This window comes from Cebus imitator, unplaced genomic scaffold (genome assembly GCF_001604975.1).
Source record: "Cebus imitator isolate Cc_AM_T3 unplaced genomic scaffold, Cebus_imitator-1.0 Scaffold31, whole genome shotgun sequence".
NCBI classification, from domain to species: Eukaryota; Metazoa; Chordata; class Mammalia; order Primates; family Cebidae; genus Cebus; species Cebus imitator.
In genome coordinates, this window is record NW_016107346.1 from 2,348,660 (window position 1) to 2,364,264 (window position 15,605).

The 15,605-nt window shown below is 46.9% G+C and overlaps 1 protein-coding gene across 5 annotated transcripts in view; it reads left to right on the top strand.

Annotated features, from left to right (window-relative positions):
- The window catches only part of JAG1 (jagged canonical Notch ligand 1), a 36,238-nt gene extending 20,944 nt beyond the window's left edge, over positions 1–15,294 (top strand). The window contains exons 6-26 of one of the 5 annotated variants that reach the window (XM_017523934.2): positions 507–637; positions 1,179–1,298; positions 1,727–1,840; positions 3,054–3,167; positions 3,776–3,889; positions 4,304–4,350; positions 4,682–4,855; positions 5,281–5,431; positions 6,291–6,455; positions 6,966–7,079; positions 7,582–7,695; positions 7,795–7,908; positions 8,073–8,189; positions 8,661–8,688; positions 9,149–9,234; positions 10,414–10,527; positions 11,115–11,224; positions 11,314–11,547; positions 11,763–11,894; positions 12,084–12,234; positions 13,030–15,294. In XM_017523934.2, coding sequence (XP_017379423.1) covers positions 507–637; positions 1,179–1,298; positions 1,727–1,840; positions 3,054–3,167; positions 3,776–3,889; positions 4,304–4,350; positions 4,682–4,855; positions 5,281–5,431; positions 6,291–6,455; positions 6,966–7,079; positions 7,582–7,695; positions 7,795–7,908; positions 8,073–8,189; positions 8,661–8,688; positions 9,149–9,234; positions 10,414–10,527; positions 11,115–11,224; positions 11,314–11,547; positions 11,763–11,894; positions 12,084–12,234; positions 13,030–13,487 — 2,902 coding nt within the window. In that variant the 3' untranslated portion in view covers positions 13,488–15,294. The remainder of the gene's footprint in view (positions 1–506; positions 638–1,178; positions 1,299–1,726; positions 1,841–3,053; positions 3,168–3,775; positions 3,890–4,303; positions 4,351–4,681; positions 4,856–5,280; positions 5,432–6,290; positions 6,456–6,965; positions 7,080–7,581; positions 7,696–7,794; positions 7,909–8,072; positions 8,190–8,660; positions 8,689–9,148; positions 9,235–10,413; positions 10,528–11,114; positions 11,225–11,313; positions 11,548–11,762; positions 11,895–12,083; positions 12,235–13,029) is intronic. The other 4 variants (XM_017523935.2, XM_037736893.1, XM_017523938.2 and 1 more) reach the window with 4 other exon arrangements.
- Positions 15,295–15,605: the final 311 nt, after the last annotated feature.

The following is a 15,605-nucleotide window of genomic DNA, read 5'->3' on the forward strand; positions in this document are numbered from 1 at the left end:
TTTTTTTTTTTTTTTTTTTTTAAATCATGATGAGGCAGTTTCCTGATGCACTTGGTGGCTTGTTGCATTTCTGTGCTTTGGGGTCGTGACCTTCTGTGCAGACAGAGCAGAGCTGCCAGTGTAGTATCTGCAGAGACTTTGGCATAGCTCCGTTGTAGTCACCAGGAGAGTCCTTTCCTCTACGGTCTGTGTCTGTTGCAACTAGGTGTGTGGGTTGATTTATTCCCTGCCTCCACCCTTGGCTTACTCGTGTTGTCCCGAGAAGAGAGTGGCTTTGTGAAGGGTATCCCCAAACAGCCCTCGTTTTGTCAGGAGTTGGCTGCAAGGGGACCTCAGCCCAACTGTGAAAATGTTTGTATGGAGCCCCTGATGAGCCTTGGGAGTCTACCATCCTGTCCTCAGAAACATAACAGAAAAAGCCTGGACTTTGCAGTCTTTTGTTTGAATTGTACAGGACTCTCTTAATGTACAAAAGGCTGACCTGGAGGTGTGCTATGTGTCTCCAGGTGCCAGTATGGCTGGCAAGGCCTGTACTGCGATAAGTGCATCCCACACCCAGGATGCGTCCACGGCATCTGTATCGAGCCCTGGCAGTGCCTCTGTGAGACCAACTGGGGCGGCCAGCTCTGTGACAAAGGTATGGCCCTTAGGGATGAGACCCTGGGTGGGATGTGGGCCTCAGGAGGGGTGTGGGATCTGGGGGTGGGATGGTAGTCATTTGGTTTTTAATTTTATTGGCAGGGGCTTTTATTCTGAATTCTCCTTGAATGCTGTGGGGATTTTCTGGTTTTCTTTTTAAAAGATGATGGGGCTGGCTGGCACGGTGGCTCATGCCTATAATCTCAGCACTTTGGGAGGCCAGGGCGGGTGGATTACCAGGTCAGGAGATCGAGACCATCCTGGCTAACATGGTGAAACCCCATCTCTACTAAAAATATAATAATTAGCTGTGCGTGGTGGTACGCACCTGTAGTCCCAGCTACTTGAGAGGCTAAGGCAAGAGAATCGCTTGAACCTGGGAAGGTAGTGTTTGCAGTGAGCTGAGATTGTGCCACTGCACTCCAGCCAGGGCAACAGAGGGAGATTCTATCAAAAAAAAAAAAAAATGGGGCTAGAAACATGGCCGGTTTGCCATCTTCACAGGCGTCTCTTAATGACGTCAGTATTTTTTTTGGCAGATCTCAATTATTGTGGAACCCATCAGCCGTGTCTCAACGGGGGAGCTTGTAGCAACACGGGCCCTGACAAATATCAGTGTTCCTGCCCTGAGGGATATTCAGGAGTCAGCTGTGAAATTGGTAAGTGGTCCAAGCTGAATGAGAGTCCTTTGTCTAATTTTTCTGTACTCAGCTTTTAAAAAATATACTTAAGGACTTAGGAAAAAGTGAAAATAGTCTCCGAAAATAGGAATTATTCCAGCCATTCTGTGGGCCTTTGTAACTTTCAAGTCCCTGAAGTTTTTTGGGTGATGTTGATTCACAAAGGAGGCAGCGGGAGATGAAATGACCCCAGCTCCGAGATGTCTTGGAATGTGGTTAGAGACAGCTCAGCGAGAAAGATGACTTCCTTTCTTTCCTAGACACAGCGGGGTTATATCACACGCTTTCTTTTGGTTTTTGACATATGCCTGCGCTACAGTGGCTGCGGTGTGGGATTTGCTTGCAGGGGGAGTGGGAGGTAGGGGTGCACAGGCATCCCTTGCTGATTGCCATCCTGGTTTTTGCAGCTGAGCACGCCTGCCTCTCTGATCCCTGCCACAACAGAGGCAGCTGTAAGGAGACCTCCCTGGGCTTTGAGTGTGAGTGTTCCCCAGGCTGGACCGGCCCCACATGCTCTACAAGTAAGTCCAATTTTCAGCCTGTGTCCATTCTAAGGATCCTTGTACCAAGATACCACGATGAGAAGTACCTAGGCTTGTCCAGTGTGAATGTCTCAGTGGGAGAGGGGCGGCTGCAGGCAGAAGTCTGGCAAGCAGGCTGGTGGCTTGTGTGTTTGGAAGTCTCCCAACACCTGCATCCTGTCCCACTAAGGTAGCGCATGTATCTGTTCTTGGAAGAAACGTCCTCGTGGAATCGCTTGTTCCTTTGCATCTGCTTCCTGGAGCTGGCCGCCTTCCAATTGTGGTTATTCTCCTTGCAGCCATGGAGAGGCTGCCTTCAGGGGAGGTTGTCACTCACTAATGAATTTTGTCATCGGGCCAGGGGGCCCCAAAAGAAGAACCTAGCCTGCAGAGTTCCTTTGGCTATGAGACAGGGTTGTGTATCAGAATCACCTGGGGTGCTTGACGGTGTAGATCTCTGGGTCCCCCCTATTCCCTCCAGAATCGGGGAGTCCATGGTCTTTGATAAACTTCTGGAATTCTGCAGTGCAGCCAGGTCTGAGAACCGCTGTCATCAGCACCCCAGGTGTGGTTAGGGGTGTGGATTTCTGGGGTCAGATTGCCTGTGCCGGCCCTGGGCCCCCGCTTATCATTTGCGGAACTCCAGCAAGCCACATAAGCTCCCTGGGCCCTCTTTAAATGGCACGGTAGCAATTCCCATCTCTGAGGGTTGTCATAAAGACACAAAAGTGAATACTTCAAAAAGTGTTAGGAGGTCTCTCTGGTCAGAGGAGAAGTGGAGAATGCAGCCTCTAGGTGTGTTATTTTGGGCAAACTCTGTAAGCGAGTAAGAGGAATAACGTTTTCCACCTGAACTGTTTTTCCTTACTTCTTAGCTGCTTCTGAGCCATGATGAAACTTTCCTTTAAAAATCAAGATTAGGCAGATAGAGATGTCCTGTGTTCCCATTGGGCGGACGCTCTGTCAGTATCCAGCTGTCTTTCTCTCTCCCACTGCTTAGGTTGGGGATTACATGAACTGGGGCAGTGGGGGATTTAAAGCTAAAATCAAGGCTTCGGCCTTATCGTCACTGTCCCGCTTGTCCTGCTGTAGCTTTTTTTGTAGCAGGTGTCTGGCTCTTCAACAGCCCCTCATATGAGAGGTGATGTTAAATGATCTAATTGTCAGGCAGATTGAATTAAGTTGTCAACCCCCTCCTTTTCTTGTTGACCAGACATTGATGACTGTTCTCCCAATAACTGTTCCCACGGGGGCACCTGCCAGGACCTGGTTAATGGATTTAAGTGTGTGTGCCCCCCACAGTGGACTGGCAAAACGTGCCAGTTAGGTAAGAAAATCCCTGCGACTGTAATTTTTATACCAAGGTTGGCTTTGACAATCAAAGCCATCACGGAAGACGAGCGTGTGGCCGGCAGTGTGAGTTCACACTCCATCATGCTAAGAAGTAATTTATTATCAAGAGTCTAGCAGGCCTGGGAGAAATAACTTGAATGCAAATGGGCTAGCTCTTTTAGGCCCTGTGGGAAAGTCGTGGGATTCCTTGAACCATGTCAATCGTCTGTCCGAGGAGTGTTCAGCTGGGTTCCAAACGGGGATGATCTCATGAGGAATGAGCTGTCTGCATTCTTTTTGCCACATTTAAATCCCAGCAACTAGGCTGCGCTGGGTTTTGCACAGAAATGCCTGGTGGCTTTCTGCTGTTCTTTTGGGGACTGGTTAACCAGCAGCTGGAAAGTTATCAATTAGTGTCCTTATTGGATAGCGGCTACAGAGAGGGATCAGATGCTTAAAATAAAGGGAACTGCTAGTATTTTTATTTAGCTAGCTTATTAAAATCTCTCCTGTCTCAGACAAACTCTGGCCTGTTCTTTTTTTCAAGGTTGGGGAGATGGGGGTAGAACTTCATTTCTCATGCTCATCCCCATCTCCTTTCAGATGCAAATGAATGTGAGGCCAAACCTTGTGTAAATGCCAAATCCTGTAAGAATCTGATTGCCAGCTACTACTGCGACTGTCTTCCCGGCTGGATGGGTCAGAATTGTGACATAAGTGAGTGACTTTGTTTCCATTTTGATTTTCATGAAACTTGGATGCTGACTTGCCTTGCTGGTCCACACTGGGGCTCCGGTCCTAGGACCTGAGCAGTAGAAGGAAAACCTTATAGTGGGAATGTTTTTTTGAGAGGGAGTGGTCAGTGCAGCAGTGAAAACATGCACTTTATCAGGCTCATTAGCTGCTAAAACCAGCCGTATTCCGATAATGTGGCTGAAACAATGATGTGAAGTTTCACTCCCTCAGTCTGGAAGAATTAGGGAGGGTCCCCACCCAGTGTAATAACCTTACCTCACGGGAAGCACACAGGAAATCTGATTTGAAACTTATCTATCCTGAGCTGAGAAAGCTTTTCAATTAAGCCCAATTTCACTGTAAATTACCTCTTTAAAATGATGACTTACTTTTCAGATATTAACGACTGCCTTGGCCAATGCCAGAATGATGCCTCCTGTCAGGTATGTAAATCTTTGCTTAAAACTTTGACAATTGACAACAAATCTTTAGACTTGTGTGATACTGGGAGAGCTCTGTCCCTGTGAGATTTAAAAATATGGGTGAAAAATGAGTCTCCCGGAAGTTTCACTGGGGCTCACGTTACCCCAGCCTCGTGGGAGTCATTTTGAAGGCATGCATATAGAAATTCCTTTAACCGTTTTGAGAGGTTTGGCATTTGGCTATTTAGTGAACCAGCTGAACTGCAACAGTCATGCTAAACCGCTGAAGCCCTGTGTTTGTGGAACACAGAGGAAAAAAAAGCATGTGTCTCTCTCCCCTCTTCTCTTCCAGGACTTGGTTAATGGTTATCGCTGTATCTGTCCACCTGGCTATGCAGGCGATCATTGTGAGAGAGACATCGATGAATGTGCCAGCAACCCCTGTTTGAATGGGGGTCACTGTCAGAATGAAATCAACAGATTCCAGTGTCTGTGTCCCACTGGTTTCTCTGGAAACCTCTGTCAGGTGAGTGGTGGCAAAACCTCAGATGGTCAAGTTTTTATAGCAGAGCCACTGCGTTCTCCGCTTCCCCTTTACCGCTCCCTCAGCTCTTATGTCTGGAATTTCATGATGTCTATTAACATCCTATTAATGAGAGAGTCTCTGCTAGACAAATGCTGGTGGAAGGAGATATTGATGAATTTTCTTCTTAATGTCTTGGCTTTGTGTTCGTGTGGTTCCCTCTACACCCTCATGTTCCCTCTCCCAGTCTGCCCCATTGTTTCAAACACTGGACATCAGCACTCCCTAGGGCATACAGACGTATAGCGTGTCTCCTAAGAGAAGCAGAAGGATCTGTCGGATTCCAGTGTCTGCTGCCCAGAGAAGTTATTGTGACACCTTGGTTTTACTCTGATCCCTACCCTTTTCCCTGTTCCTGATATTTGCAGCTGGACATTGATTATTGTGAGCCCAATCCCTGCCAGAACGGTGCTCAGTGCTACAACCGCGCCAGCGATTATTTCTGCAAGTGCCCTGAGGACTATGAGGGCAAGAACTGCTCACACCTGAAAGATCACTGCCGTACGACCCCCTGCGAAGGTATCTCCCTTCCCCCAGGACATGGCTGTCTCCAGACTTTCTCCTTTTGTTCCCCACTTGCTACCACTGCCCCTTGCTACTCTTCAGAAGTAATGTATTGGTGAGGAGGACCTCTAGATTGAAATCATCCTGTCTGACTGTGTAGAGAGGCCACAACACGTGGAAACAATCTATTCAGGCCTGCCAGTGGGAGAGCCATGTCTACAAGTAGCCCAGGGGAGAGAATGTGAAATCCATTTAGCATTCCTGTTCAGGGGTGGGCTGATCTGCAACGCTGAGGCAAATGCCTGAGAACAACACTGTCAACAGAACTTCCTGCAACGGCGGCGGACAGTGGGAATGTTCTGTATCTGCACGGTCAGGTACGGTAGCCCCAGGCCAAGTACCATGTGACTAGTGCAACTAGAAACTGATTTTATTTCATTTTAGTTCATTTAAATGTGAATAGCCACATGTGGCCAGTGGCTGCTGTTTTAGGGTAGCACCACATTTAAAGTTTTTATAAGGCTGTCCTTGAGCCCTGCTTAAGTAAAATCAAGAAGGAAGTAAAGCAGGTCCTTTTTCCTTAGCAAGTGTTCAGCAAATTGAGTAGATGTCAAAGGTAGGATAAAGGGGACCCACAAGCATGTGGGTTTCCTGGATGTGGAGGGAGAAAATGCTTTAAAACTCTCTGCCTGGAGTCTCCACCTTGCCTGTCATGTGACGTGGCACGTAGCGAGTATCTTGGCTTCCCTGGGGTGTGTCTCATTAGCCAGAGGGTCCCTGTCTCCAGGAAAGTGGGCTTGGCCCAGGCCCTTGGCTTAGGAACCCCGTGTCTGTGGGTGCATGGCTGTGATCTGATCCCACGCCTATCTTCTAGTGATTGACAGCTGCACAGTGGCCATGGCTTCCAACGACACACCTGAAGGGGTGCGGTATATTTCCTCGAACGTCTGTGGTCCCCACGGGAAGTGCAAGAGTCAGTCGGGAGGCAAATTCACCTGTGACTGTAACAAAGGCTTCATGGGAACATACTGCCATGAAAGTAAGACTCCCTCATCAGGGAATGGACCAGTGCTTCCAGCCTGCCCTTGCCCCTCCCTGGGATCACTGGTGTTGAAATTGTTTTAATCAGAAACAGTAAGGCTGGGGAGACCGGTCGAGGTTTATCCTCACAACTGGGATCTAAGACTGAGGTCGTGTTTCAATTGACCAGATCACTCTGCCTCCGAGCCTCCGTATCTATGTTGGAACATTCTGGAAAGTTGCTAGATTGGGCGGTTCCTCTTTTCTATAGGAGTTTCTTCCCCACTTTCACCAGGTATAGGTGACTGAATACCCAGGGGAGGGCGTTAAATTAAGTGGGTGAGGCACTCTCCAGAAACCTCTGCTTGATAAGCCACCTGTCTAATTTGAGAAACAGCCTGGATGGAGGGTAGCAGGTGGAGGTGCTGGGTGCATTGTCAGGAGGCAGCCATGAAAACTGTCAAATGGTGCTTGTATATGACTTCACATGTCCTTCAGTTCCTTTTGTTTGCTTTCCTTTTTTTCATAGATATTAATGACTGTGAGAGCAACCCCTGTAAAAACGGTGGCACTTGCATCGATGGTGTTAACTCCTACAAGTGCATCTGTAGCGACGGCTGGGAGGGGGCCTACTGTGAAACCAGTGAGTCTGCCTCTCTGGGGAGCTCTGGGATGCACTGGTCATGTTGAAGGGATCCCACTTCAACTTGGGAAGCTTTGCTTTGTACTGGAAATCTCTGGAAGCCAGACCCCAGTGATTTCTGCAATGAGATAGTATCACTTGTGTCTCATTTGCATTTATGAGTACTGACGACAGCTTGTGGGGAGCAACTTGTGCTGAGGAGCTATAGAATTACACCATTTAATAATGATAACAAATATTCCTGCTTGGAAGGAAAGTCATATTTCTATTGTGATTTTCATGGGACTTCCAGAGGCCCACCCCTATCTTGCCTAACTTGTGGCATTCAAAGTAACCTGGTTGGGAGCTCCTTTATGGAAAAGGCTGATGGTGTTAAAGTACTAGGACAGTGGCTGTTCTCAGAACAGGGTGTTGGATGTAGCAGTAGGAAAGGCTTGGCTCTCACCTGTAGTGAGTGGTCCTGGAATTCATCTTCAACCAGTTGTCGTCTCCTTGATTCTAGATATTAATGACTGCAGCCAGAACCCGTGCCACAATGGGGGCACGTGTCGTGACCTGGTCAATGACTTCTACTGTGACTGTAAAAACGGGTGGAAAGGAAAGACCTGCCACTCTCGTAAGTGGTAGTTGGCCTTGGATTCTCTCTCTGGGACCCTTCCCTCTGTCTTCTTTGGGAGGGGGCCACTGGGACTCACCCTGAGATATTTTCCTCCAGGTGACAGTCAGTGTGACGAGGCCACGTGCAACAATGGTGGCACCTGCTATGACGAGGGGGATGCTTTTAAGTGCATGTGTCCTGGCGGCTGGGAAGGAACCACCTGTAACATAGGTAACTTTCTGCCTTACGTGGTATCTGCGGTGGGTGTGGCCACCTGGGCGTGTCTGCTGGGTAGCTCCTGGAGCTTATGATCACTTCTCTGGGCCTGGTTCTTGCCCCTCCAGACTGTTTCTAGATACTCAGGGAGGGTGGTCATGTCTGCTCTTATTTTATAGCGCGAAACAGTAGCTGCCTTCCCAACCCCTGCCATAATGGGGGCACATGTGTGGTCAACGGCGAGTCATTTACGTGCGTCTGCAAGGAAGGCTGGGAGGGGCCCATCTGTACTCAGAGTGAGTGTCCTCCCCCTTGAACTCTCCCAGGGCTGTCGGAGCAGATCCTGACACCCTTGGGGACTTGCAATGGAAACCAGAAACAGAGCTGTTTGATGTCTGCTTTTGTATCACCTGGGTCTGCACTAATGACTTGATGGGATACAGCCCTGACCTGGGCATGAGAAAGTCGCCAATGAGATAAGTGGAGACAGATGGCGTCTTGGTTCCTAGCTCTGGGTCTGACTAGCAGCCTGTCTCCTTCCATTCTCACCCCCACCCCTGTCCCCTACCGGGCCTCTTCCTGTGTACATGTGTCCCACAGCCAATGAAACTAAGTGTGGTGTGGGCCTGGTTCCAATTTAGCAAAGGTATTTTGCTGGTGTGAACTACGACTTTATCATTGGGGTATTATGGAAATACGTGGTGGTTTTACTTAGGGCTAAGACCGCTTTCCCTGTTGAAGGCCTCACTGTTGTCTTTTCTCTGCAGATACCAATGACTGCAGCCCTCATCCCTGGTAAGTGTGACATCCTTTTAGGCCGGCACTTGTCCAGTGTCGTGTGGGTGGGAGTCACCCAGGGATCGTGTTTAAAATGGAAGTTCTGAGTCAGGAGGTCTGGGGTGGGGCTTCAGACTGCTTTTCTAACAAGCTCCCAGGTGAAGCGATCCTGCTGCTCCGTGGCCCACACTTTAATTAGCCAGGTCGCGTCTTCATTTAGAGCAGTGATTTTTCAACCTTGGCTGCACACCAGAATCACCTGGGGAGCTTTTAAAAATCCCACTGCCTGGGCTGCAACCAAGACCTATGATTAGACTTTCTGGAGGTGGGACCCAGGCATCAGTATTTTTAAAGCTCCCCAGGCACTGGCCATGGGGTGAGAGCCATTGACTGTAACTGGTGTGATGACATGGGAGTGATTGCCAGCCAGAGTAACGGACTGGGAGGTCAGTAACCAAGGCGGTCTTTGCTTTCTTAGTTACAACAGCGGCACCTGTGTGGATGGAGACAACTGGTACCGGTGCGAATGTGCCCCGGGTTTTGCTGGGCCCGACTGCAGAATAAGTAAGGACTGTCCCTGTCTGGTTTTCCTGACAGCTTTGCCCCTTCATTCCATGCCACAGCCTGAGCTTTCATCTTTCAAAACAATTAAAGCCACCATTCCCTTTAAGTGGCTCTCGTAGAGCAAATGATCTCCCTCCTCCAGCTGGGATTAAGATACCCCAGGCTGTATCCTCCCAGGTACCTGCTGGTGGTTCCCTGGGTGGTGTAGGCCTCCTTGTTTTTGGGGAGAGAGTGCCAGCCACAGAATTGGATGATCAATCTCCACTGGGGTCCTGAAGAAAGTGTGTGCGTTTCCCCATGACTAACATGAAATTATGGGCAAGCCAACTAGCCGCAGCTACCCTGGTATAGGATACAGCTGATGCAAACGAAAGGGAGGACGACTGGCTTCCAGAGGCTGGTCTGTGCTGGGTCTGATCAGATCCTGGAGAAATGATTAAAACAAGAAAATAGGAGCAGGCAATGCAGTTTTTCAAGAAGCTTAAAGTGTATTATTTTGAGCCTTTTCTCTACTTTTTTACGTGTTCTTTCTCTTACAAAACAAAAAAGGTGCTAGAGTAGTTATGGCTTTATTATACCCAAATAGTCTGAAATCTTACTGGTGCTTGAAATCCAAGTCTGGGATTAACTAGTCTTCAGCACTCAATGAAGGCAGGTTGTATCTGTTTCATGTTTCTAAATAAACAGTTGGCAAACTGTGGCCTGGGGGCCGTATCCAGCCCACTGTCTGTTTTTATAAATACAGTTTTCTTGGCACACAGTCACACATTCATTTACATATTGTCCACGGCTACTTTCATGATACCACAAGAGTTGAATAGTTGTGACAGAGACTATATACCCCACAAAGCCCAAAATGTTTACTTTCTGATCCTTTCCAGGAAACTTTGCCAGATTTGCTGTAAATTGTACTGTCAGAGAAAGGAATCAAATTAAAAATTGCTGCCTCTCAAAATGGTTCTCCACTGTTAGAAGTCAGGATGGTGGTGATCTTTGGGGACCAGTGATTGGAGGTTTTTGCAATAGATTATCTGTTTCTTTTTTGGGGCGCTGTTTACCTGAGTGAAAATTCATCAAGCTTATGATAATATGCTTTCCTTGTATGCTTTGTCAGTAAAAACAATCTCAAAACATTGCTATATACCATCAGACCCTAAACTTGAACTCCATTTCTCCTAGACATCAATGAATGCCAGTCTTCACCTTGTGCCTTTGGGGCAACCTGTGTAGATGAGATCAATGGCTACCGGTGTGTCTGTCCCCCAGGGCACAGTGGTGCTAAGTGCCAGGAAGGTATGTGTGCCAGGCTCCAGCTGCCCATGGGTCTTCTAGGGTGAGCGGGCTTTACAGTCACCATTTTGACTCTTCACAAATAAGCTACTGTGCTCAGGGAGGGAACACAGTGGGGGCTGCAAGGAAAGGGAAACGTGAAGAGTCTTCCCCAAAATGGGTAGCTGTTGTTTTTGGTCAGCTATTGCCACAATACTGTGTACCAAGCCATCCCAGACTGCTGTGGCTTGCAGCAAGCATTATTTTTACTGCTCATGATATGCAGCATGGGCAGACTGTGCTGTGCATTGGGTTCAGGTGGACCAGTGGCTGTGTCTGGGGTATATCCTTTCATCGCAAATGGTAGGCATACCAGAGGCTGGTCAGAGGCTCTGCTCACATCACATCTGCCAATGTTACATTGTCCAGAGCAGGTCATGTGGCCAAGCACAGCCAGCAAAGGCAGGAAGTACACATGCTTGTTACTGTGGGAAGAATGATCTTCACATGGCAAAGGGCACACGTGTAACCATTTCATAGCAGGGACCAAAGAATTGAACCCTGATCCGGTTCACAGAAAAGTAGACTGCTCATGAGTCTCCTTCTGTCAGTTTCAGGAAGACCTTGCATCACCATGGGCAGTGTGATACCAGATGGGGCCAAATGGGATGATGACTGTAACACCTGCCAGTGTCTGAATGGACGGATTGCCTGCTCAAAGGTAGGACATGATGGCTGCTGCAGTTCACCTGTGTTCTGCAGTCAGGGGTGAGCATGCCTGCTAAGCTGCCAGCTTCTGTTTTTCTCCAGGTCTGGTGTGGCCCTCGACCTTGCCTGCTCCACAAAGGGCACAGCGAGTGCCCCAGCGGGCAGAGCTGTATCCCCATCCTGGACGACCAGTGCTTCGTCCGACCCTGCACTGGTGTGGGCGAGTGTCGGTCTTCCGGTCTCCAGCCGGTGAAGACAAAGTGCACCTCTGACGCCTATTACCAGGATAATTGTGCAAACATCACGTTCACCTTTAACAAGGAGATGATGTCACCAGTATGTAACACTTTTTTTTTTTTTTTTTAATTTGCAATGGTGGACGTCTGCTTGCTTTAAAGGAGGAATGTCATGAGCTAGATTCTACTTCTCCCTAGTGTAAATTCCTATCCTATAGCAAAGTGAGCTTGAACTTAGCCCAAACTCAGAACATCTCAACCTTTTGTTTTTCCTCTCAATCTTACATGTGTGTGGATTTTTAAAAATTGTTTCAGGGTCTTACCACTGAGCACATTTGCAGTGAATTGAGGAATTTGAATATTTTGAAGAATGTTTCCGCTGAATATTCAATCTATATCGCTTGTGAGCCTTCTCCTTCTGCGAACAATGAAATACACGTGGCCATTGTAAGTATACAACCCTTTCATACCTCATTATTTGACTGCAAGGCAGTTAACAAACTTTGGTTAACTAATGTCCAAATGGAGCAAATTCACTGACAAAAAAGCTTTACAGACACAAATTGTCAAGTAATTTTGAAGAAAGGCTGCTTTGAATATTCCCCTGACTCTCAAGTCTGACAATTCTTTTTCCAGTCTGCTGAAGATATACGGGATGATGGAAACCCAGTCAAGGAAATCACCGACAAAATCATCGATCTTGTTAGTAAACGTGATGGAAACAGCTCATTGATTGCTGCCGTTGCAGAAGTAAGAGTTCAGAGGCAGCCTCAGAAGAACAGAACAGGTAGGTGCTGAGTGGAAAAGTGATGATCGTCAGACAATCTCATTACACTAGTCAATAAAGCCATCAGGTGGGGGGATTACCTGGCAGTGCACCACTCTCACAGGAGCTCCCAATTTAACTGAGAACTGAGGCCAGCCTACCCTACTGAGGTCACATGGCCCATGGAAACAGAGGTCTGCTTCCTATTTTCCTTCCCAACATGTTGTGCAGGCTTCTCTCCAGAACAGGTATTGTGCCTAGATCACAAAGCCCTAGGACACTGCTTGTCCTTTGTCCTTGAGCTTGAGGCTATACAAAGCCTGACTTGACATTTTGGTATCCTGGGACATTGCAGCCTCTGCTGAGCTCGATGACCCTGCAGGATGTCCAGGCTTCCCTCCTGAGGATCTCGAGCACTGTTTCAGCTCAGAGAGATTGGGCATGGAGCCACGGCATGTTTGGGCTGTCTGTGCTAATTTGAATCGGGTTTCTAGTTCTGAAAACCGATTCCTGTACTGAGATGCCTCAGCAGCTAGACTTAACAAGACACTGCTCTCCCCATGTGAAGTCAAAGAGCCTGTGGATAACAGTCTCTCCAGGGATAAGAGTATCAAGGTCTACAGGGGCCTGATCTCAGCATTTGCATATCAAGCTATGAAGTGACCACATGCAATGACGAAAAGGGACTTGTCCCCAAGGCTCCTGTCTTGGGGACAAAGAGCAGGAGAACCACTGTTGGTATTGTTTTGTTCCCGTGATGATGCTTTTTTTTCTTTCTTTCTTGGAGAGTTAATTGGTTTTGTGCCTGCCTTACAGATTTCCTGGTGCCCTTGCTGAGCTCTGTCTTAACCGTGGCTTGGATCTGTTGCTTGGCGACGGCCTTGTACTGGTGCCTGCGGAAGAGGCGGAAGCCAGGCAGCCACACACACTCAGCCTCTGAGGACAACACCACCAACAACGTGCGGGAGCAGCTGAACCAGATCAAAAACCCCATTGAGAAACATGGGGCCAACACGGTCCCCATCAAGGATTACGAGAACAAAAACTCCAAAATGTCTAAAATAAGGACACACAACTCCGAAGTCGAAGAGGACGACATGGATAAACACCAGCAGAAAGCCCGGTTTGCCAAGCAGCCAGCATACACGCTAGTAGACAGAGAAGAGAAGCCTCCCAACAGCACGCCGACAAAACACCCAAACTGGACAAACAAACAGGATAACAGAGACTTGGAAAGTGCCCAGAGCTTAAACCGGATGGAGTACATCGTATAGCAGACAGTGGGCGCTGCTGCCGCTAGGTAGAGTCTGAGTGCTTGTAGTTCTTTAAACTGTCGTGTCATACTCGAGTCTGAGGCTGTTGTTGACTTAGAATCCCTGTGTTAATTTAAGTTTTGACAAGCTGGCTTACACTGGCAATGGTAGTTTCTGTGGTTGGCTGGGAAATCGAGTGCCGCATCTCACAGCTATGCAAAAATGAGTCCACAGTACTCTGGTTGTGTGTCCCCCTGCAGCAGACAGGTCTCTGATCAGGCTTCCAGGAGCCTGCCCAGTCCCCCGCCCCCCCCCCAGTCTTTGAGCTCCCACTTCTGCCAGATGTCCTAATGGTGATGCAGTCTTAGATCATAGTTTTATTTATATTTATTGACTCTTGAGTTGTTTTTGTATATTGGTTTTATGATGACGTACAAGTAGTTCTGTATTTGAAAGTGCCTTTGCAGCTCAGAACCACAGCAACGATCACAAATGACTTTATTATTTATTTTTTTTATTGTATTTTTGTTGTTGGGGGAGGGGGGACTTTGATGTCAGCAGTTGCTGGTAAAATGAAGAATTTAAAGAAGAAAAAAAATGTGTCAAAAGTAGAACTTTGTATAGTTTATGTAAATAATTTTTTTATTAATCACTGTGTATATTTGATTTATTAACTTAATAATCAAGAGCCTTAAAACATCATTCCTTTTTATTTATATGTATGTGTTTAGAATTGAAGGTTTTTGATAGCATTGTAAGCATATGGCTTTTTTTTTTTTTTTTTTTTTTTTTTGAACTTTTCTCATTACTTGTTGCCTATAAGCCAAAATTAAGGTGTTTGAAAATAGTTTATTTTAAAACAATAGGATGGGCTTCTGTGCCCGGAATACTGATGGAATTTTTTTGTACGATGTCAGATGTTTAAAACACCTATATAGCATCACTTAAAACACGTTTTAAGGACTGACTGAGGCAGTTTGAGGATTAGTCTAGAACAGGTTTGTTTTTGCACCTTTAGACTTGAAGAGAGACAGGTGATCTGCTGCAGAGCAGTAAGGGAACAAGCTGAGCTATGACATAGCCAAAATGTGAGTGGTTGAATATGATTAAAAACATCAAATTAATTGTGTGAAGTTGGAAGCACACCAATCTTATTTTGTAAATTCTGATTTCTTTTCACCATTCGTATGTAATACTGAACCACTTTTAGATTTTTTTTTTTTTAATCTGCATTTAGGGAGTATTCTAATAAGCTAGTTGAATACTTGAACCATAAAATGTCCAGTAAGATCACTGTTTAGATTTGCCATAGAGTACACTGCCTGCCTTAAGTGAGGAAATCAAAGTGCTATTACCAAGCTCAAGATCAAAAAGGCTTATAAAACAGAGTAATCTTGTTGGTTCACCATTGAGACCGTGAAGATACTTTGTATTGTCCTATTAGTGTTATATGAACATAAAAATGCATCTTTGATGTGTTGTTCCTGGCAATAAATTTTGAAAAGTAATATTTATTAAATTTTTTTGTATGAAAACATGGAACAGTGTGGCCTCTTCTGAGCTTAAGTAGTTCTCCCCGGCCTTGCTGTGAGCTTCTGCCACCCCACTGAGTCTGTTCTGGTAATCGGGGTATAATAGGCTCCGCCTGACACAGGCACAGAGGAAGAACTGAAAGGCTTTTCAACCACAAAACTCATCTGAAGTTCTCAATGACCTGGGGCTGCTGTGAAGCTGGAGCTGTCGGAGCCCCATCTAGGGGAGCCTTGATTCCCTTGTTATTCAACAGCAAGTGTGAATACTGCTTGAATAAACACCACTGGATTAATGGCCTGTAGTGTAGAGATGAATTGTTTGTGAGCAATCACGGGAACTGGCCACCGCACTGAAAGCGTTTTCAAGGGTTTGGAATTGGTATTGGGAAATGAGCAGGGAGATTTAATGTCTTTTTTTTTCCTGGCTAGATGCATATTAATGTCCTGTTTTAAGGGTGTGGTCTGAAATGACTCTTGCGCACATTTACCCGTGGGGTGGTTTCCTTTCGGCACAGGAGGTGGTAGTTGCAAGCTTCTGGTGTTCCGGCTCATCTACTCATCACCTTGTTCCCAGGAATGAGTAGTTCTGGCCTCACCATGCAGCCTT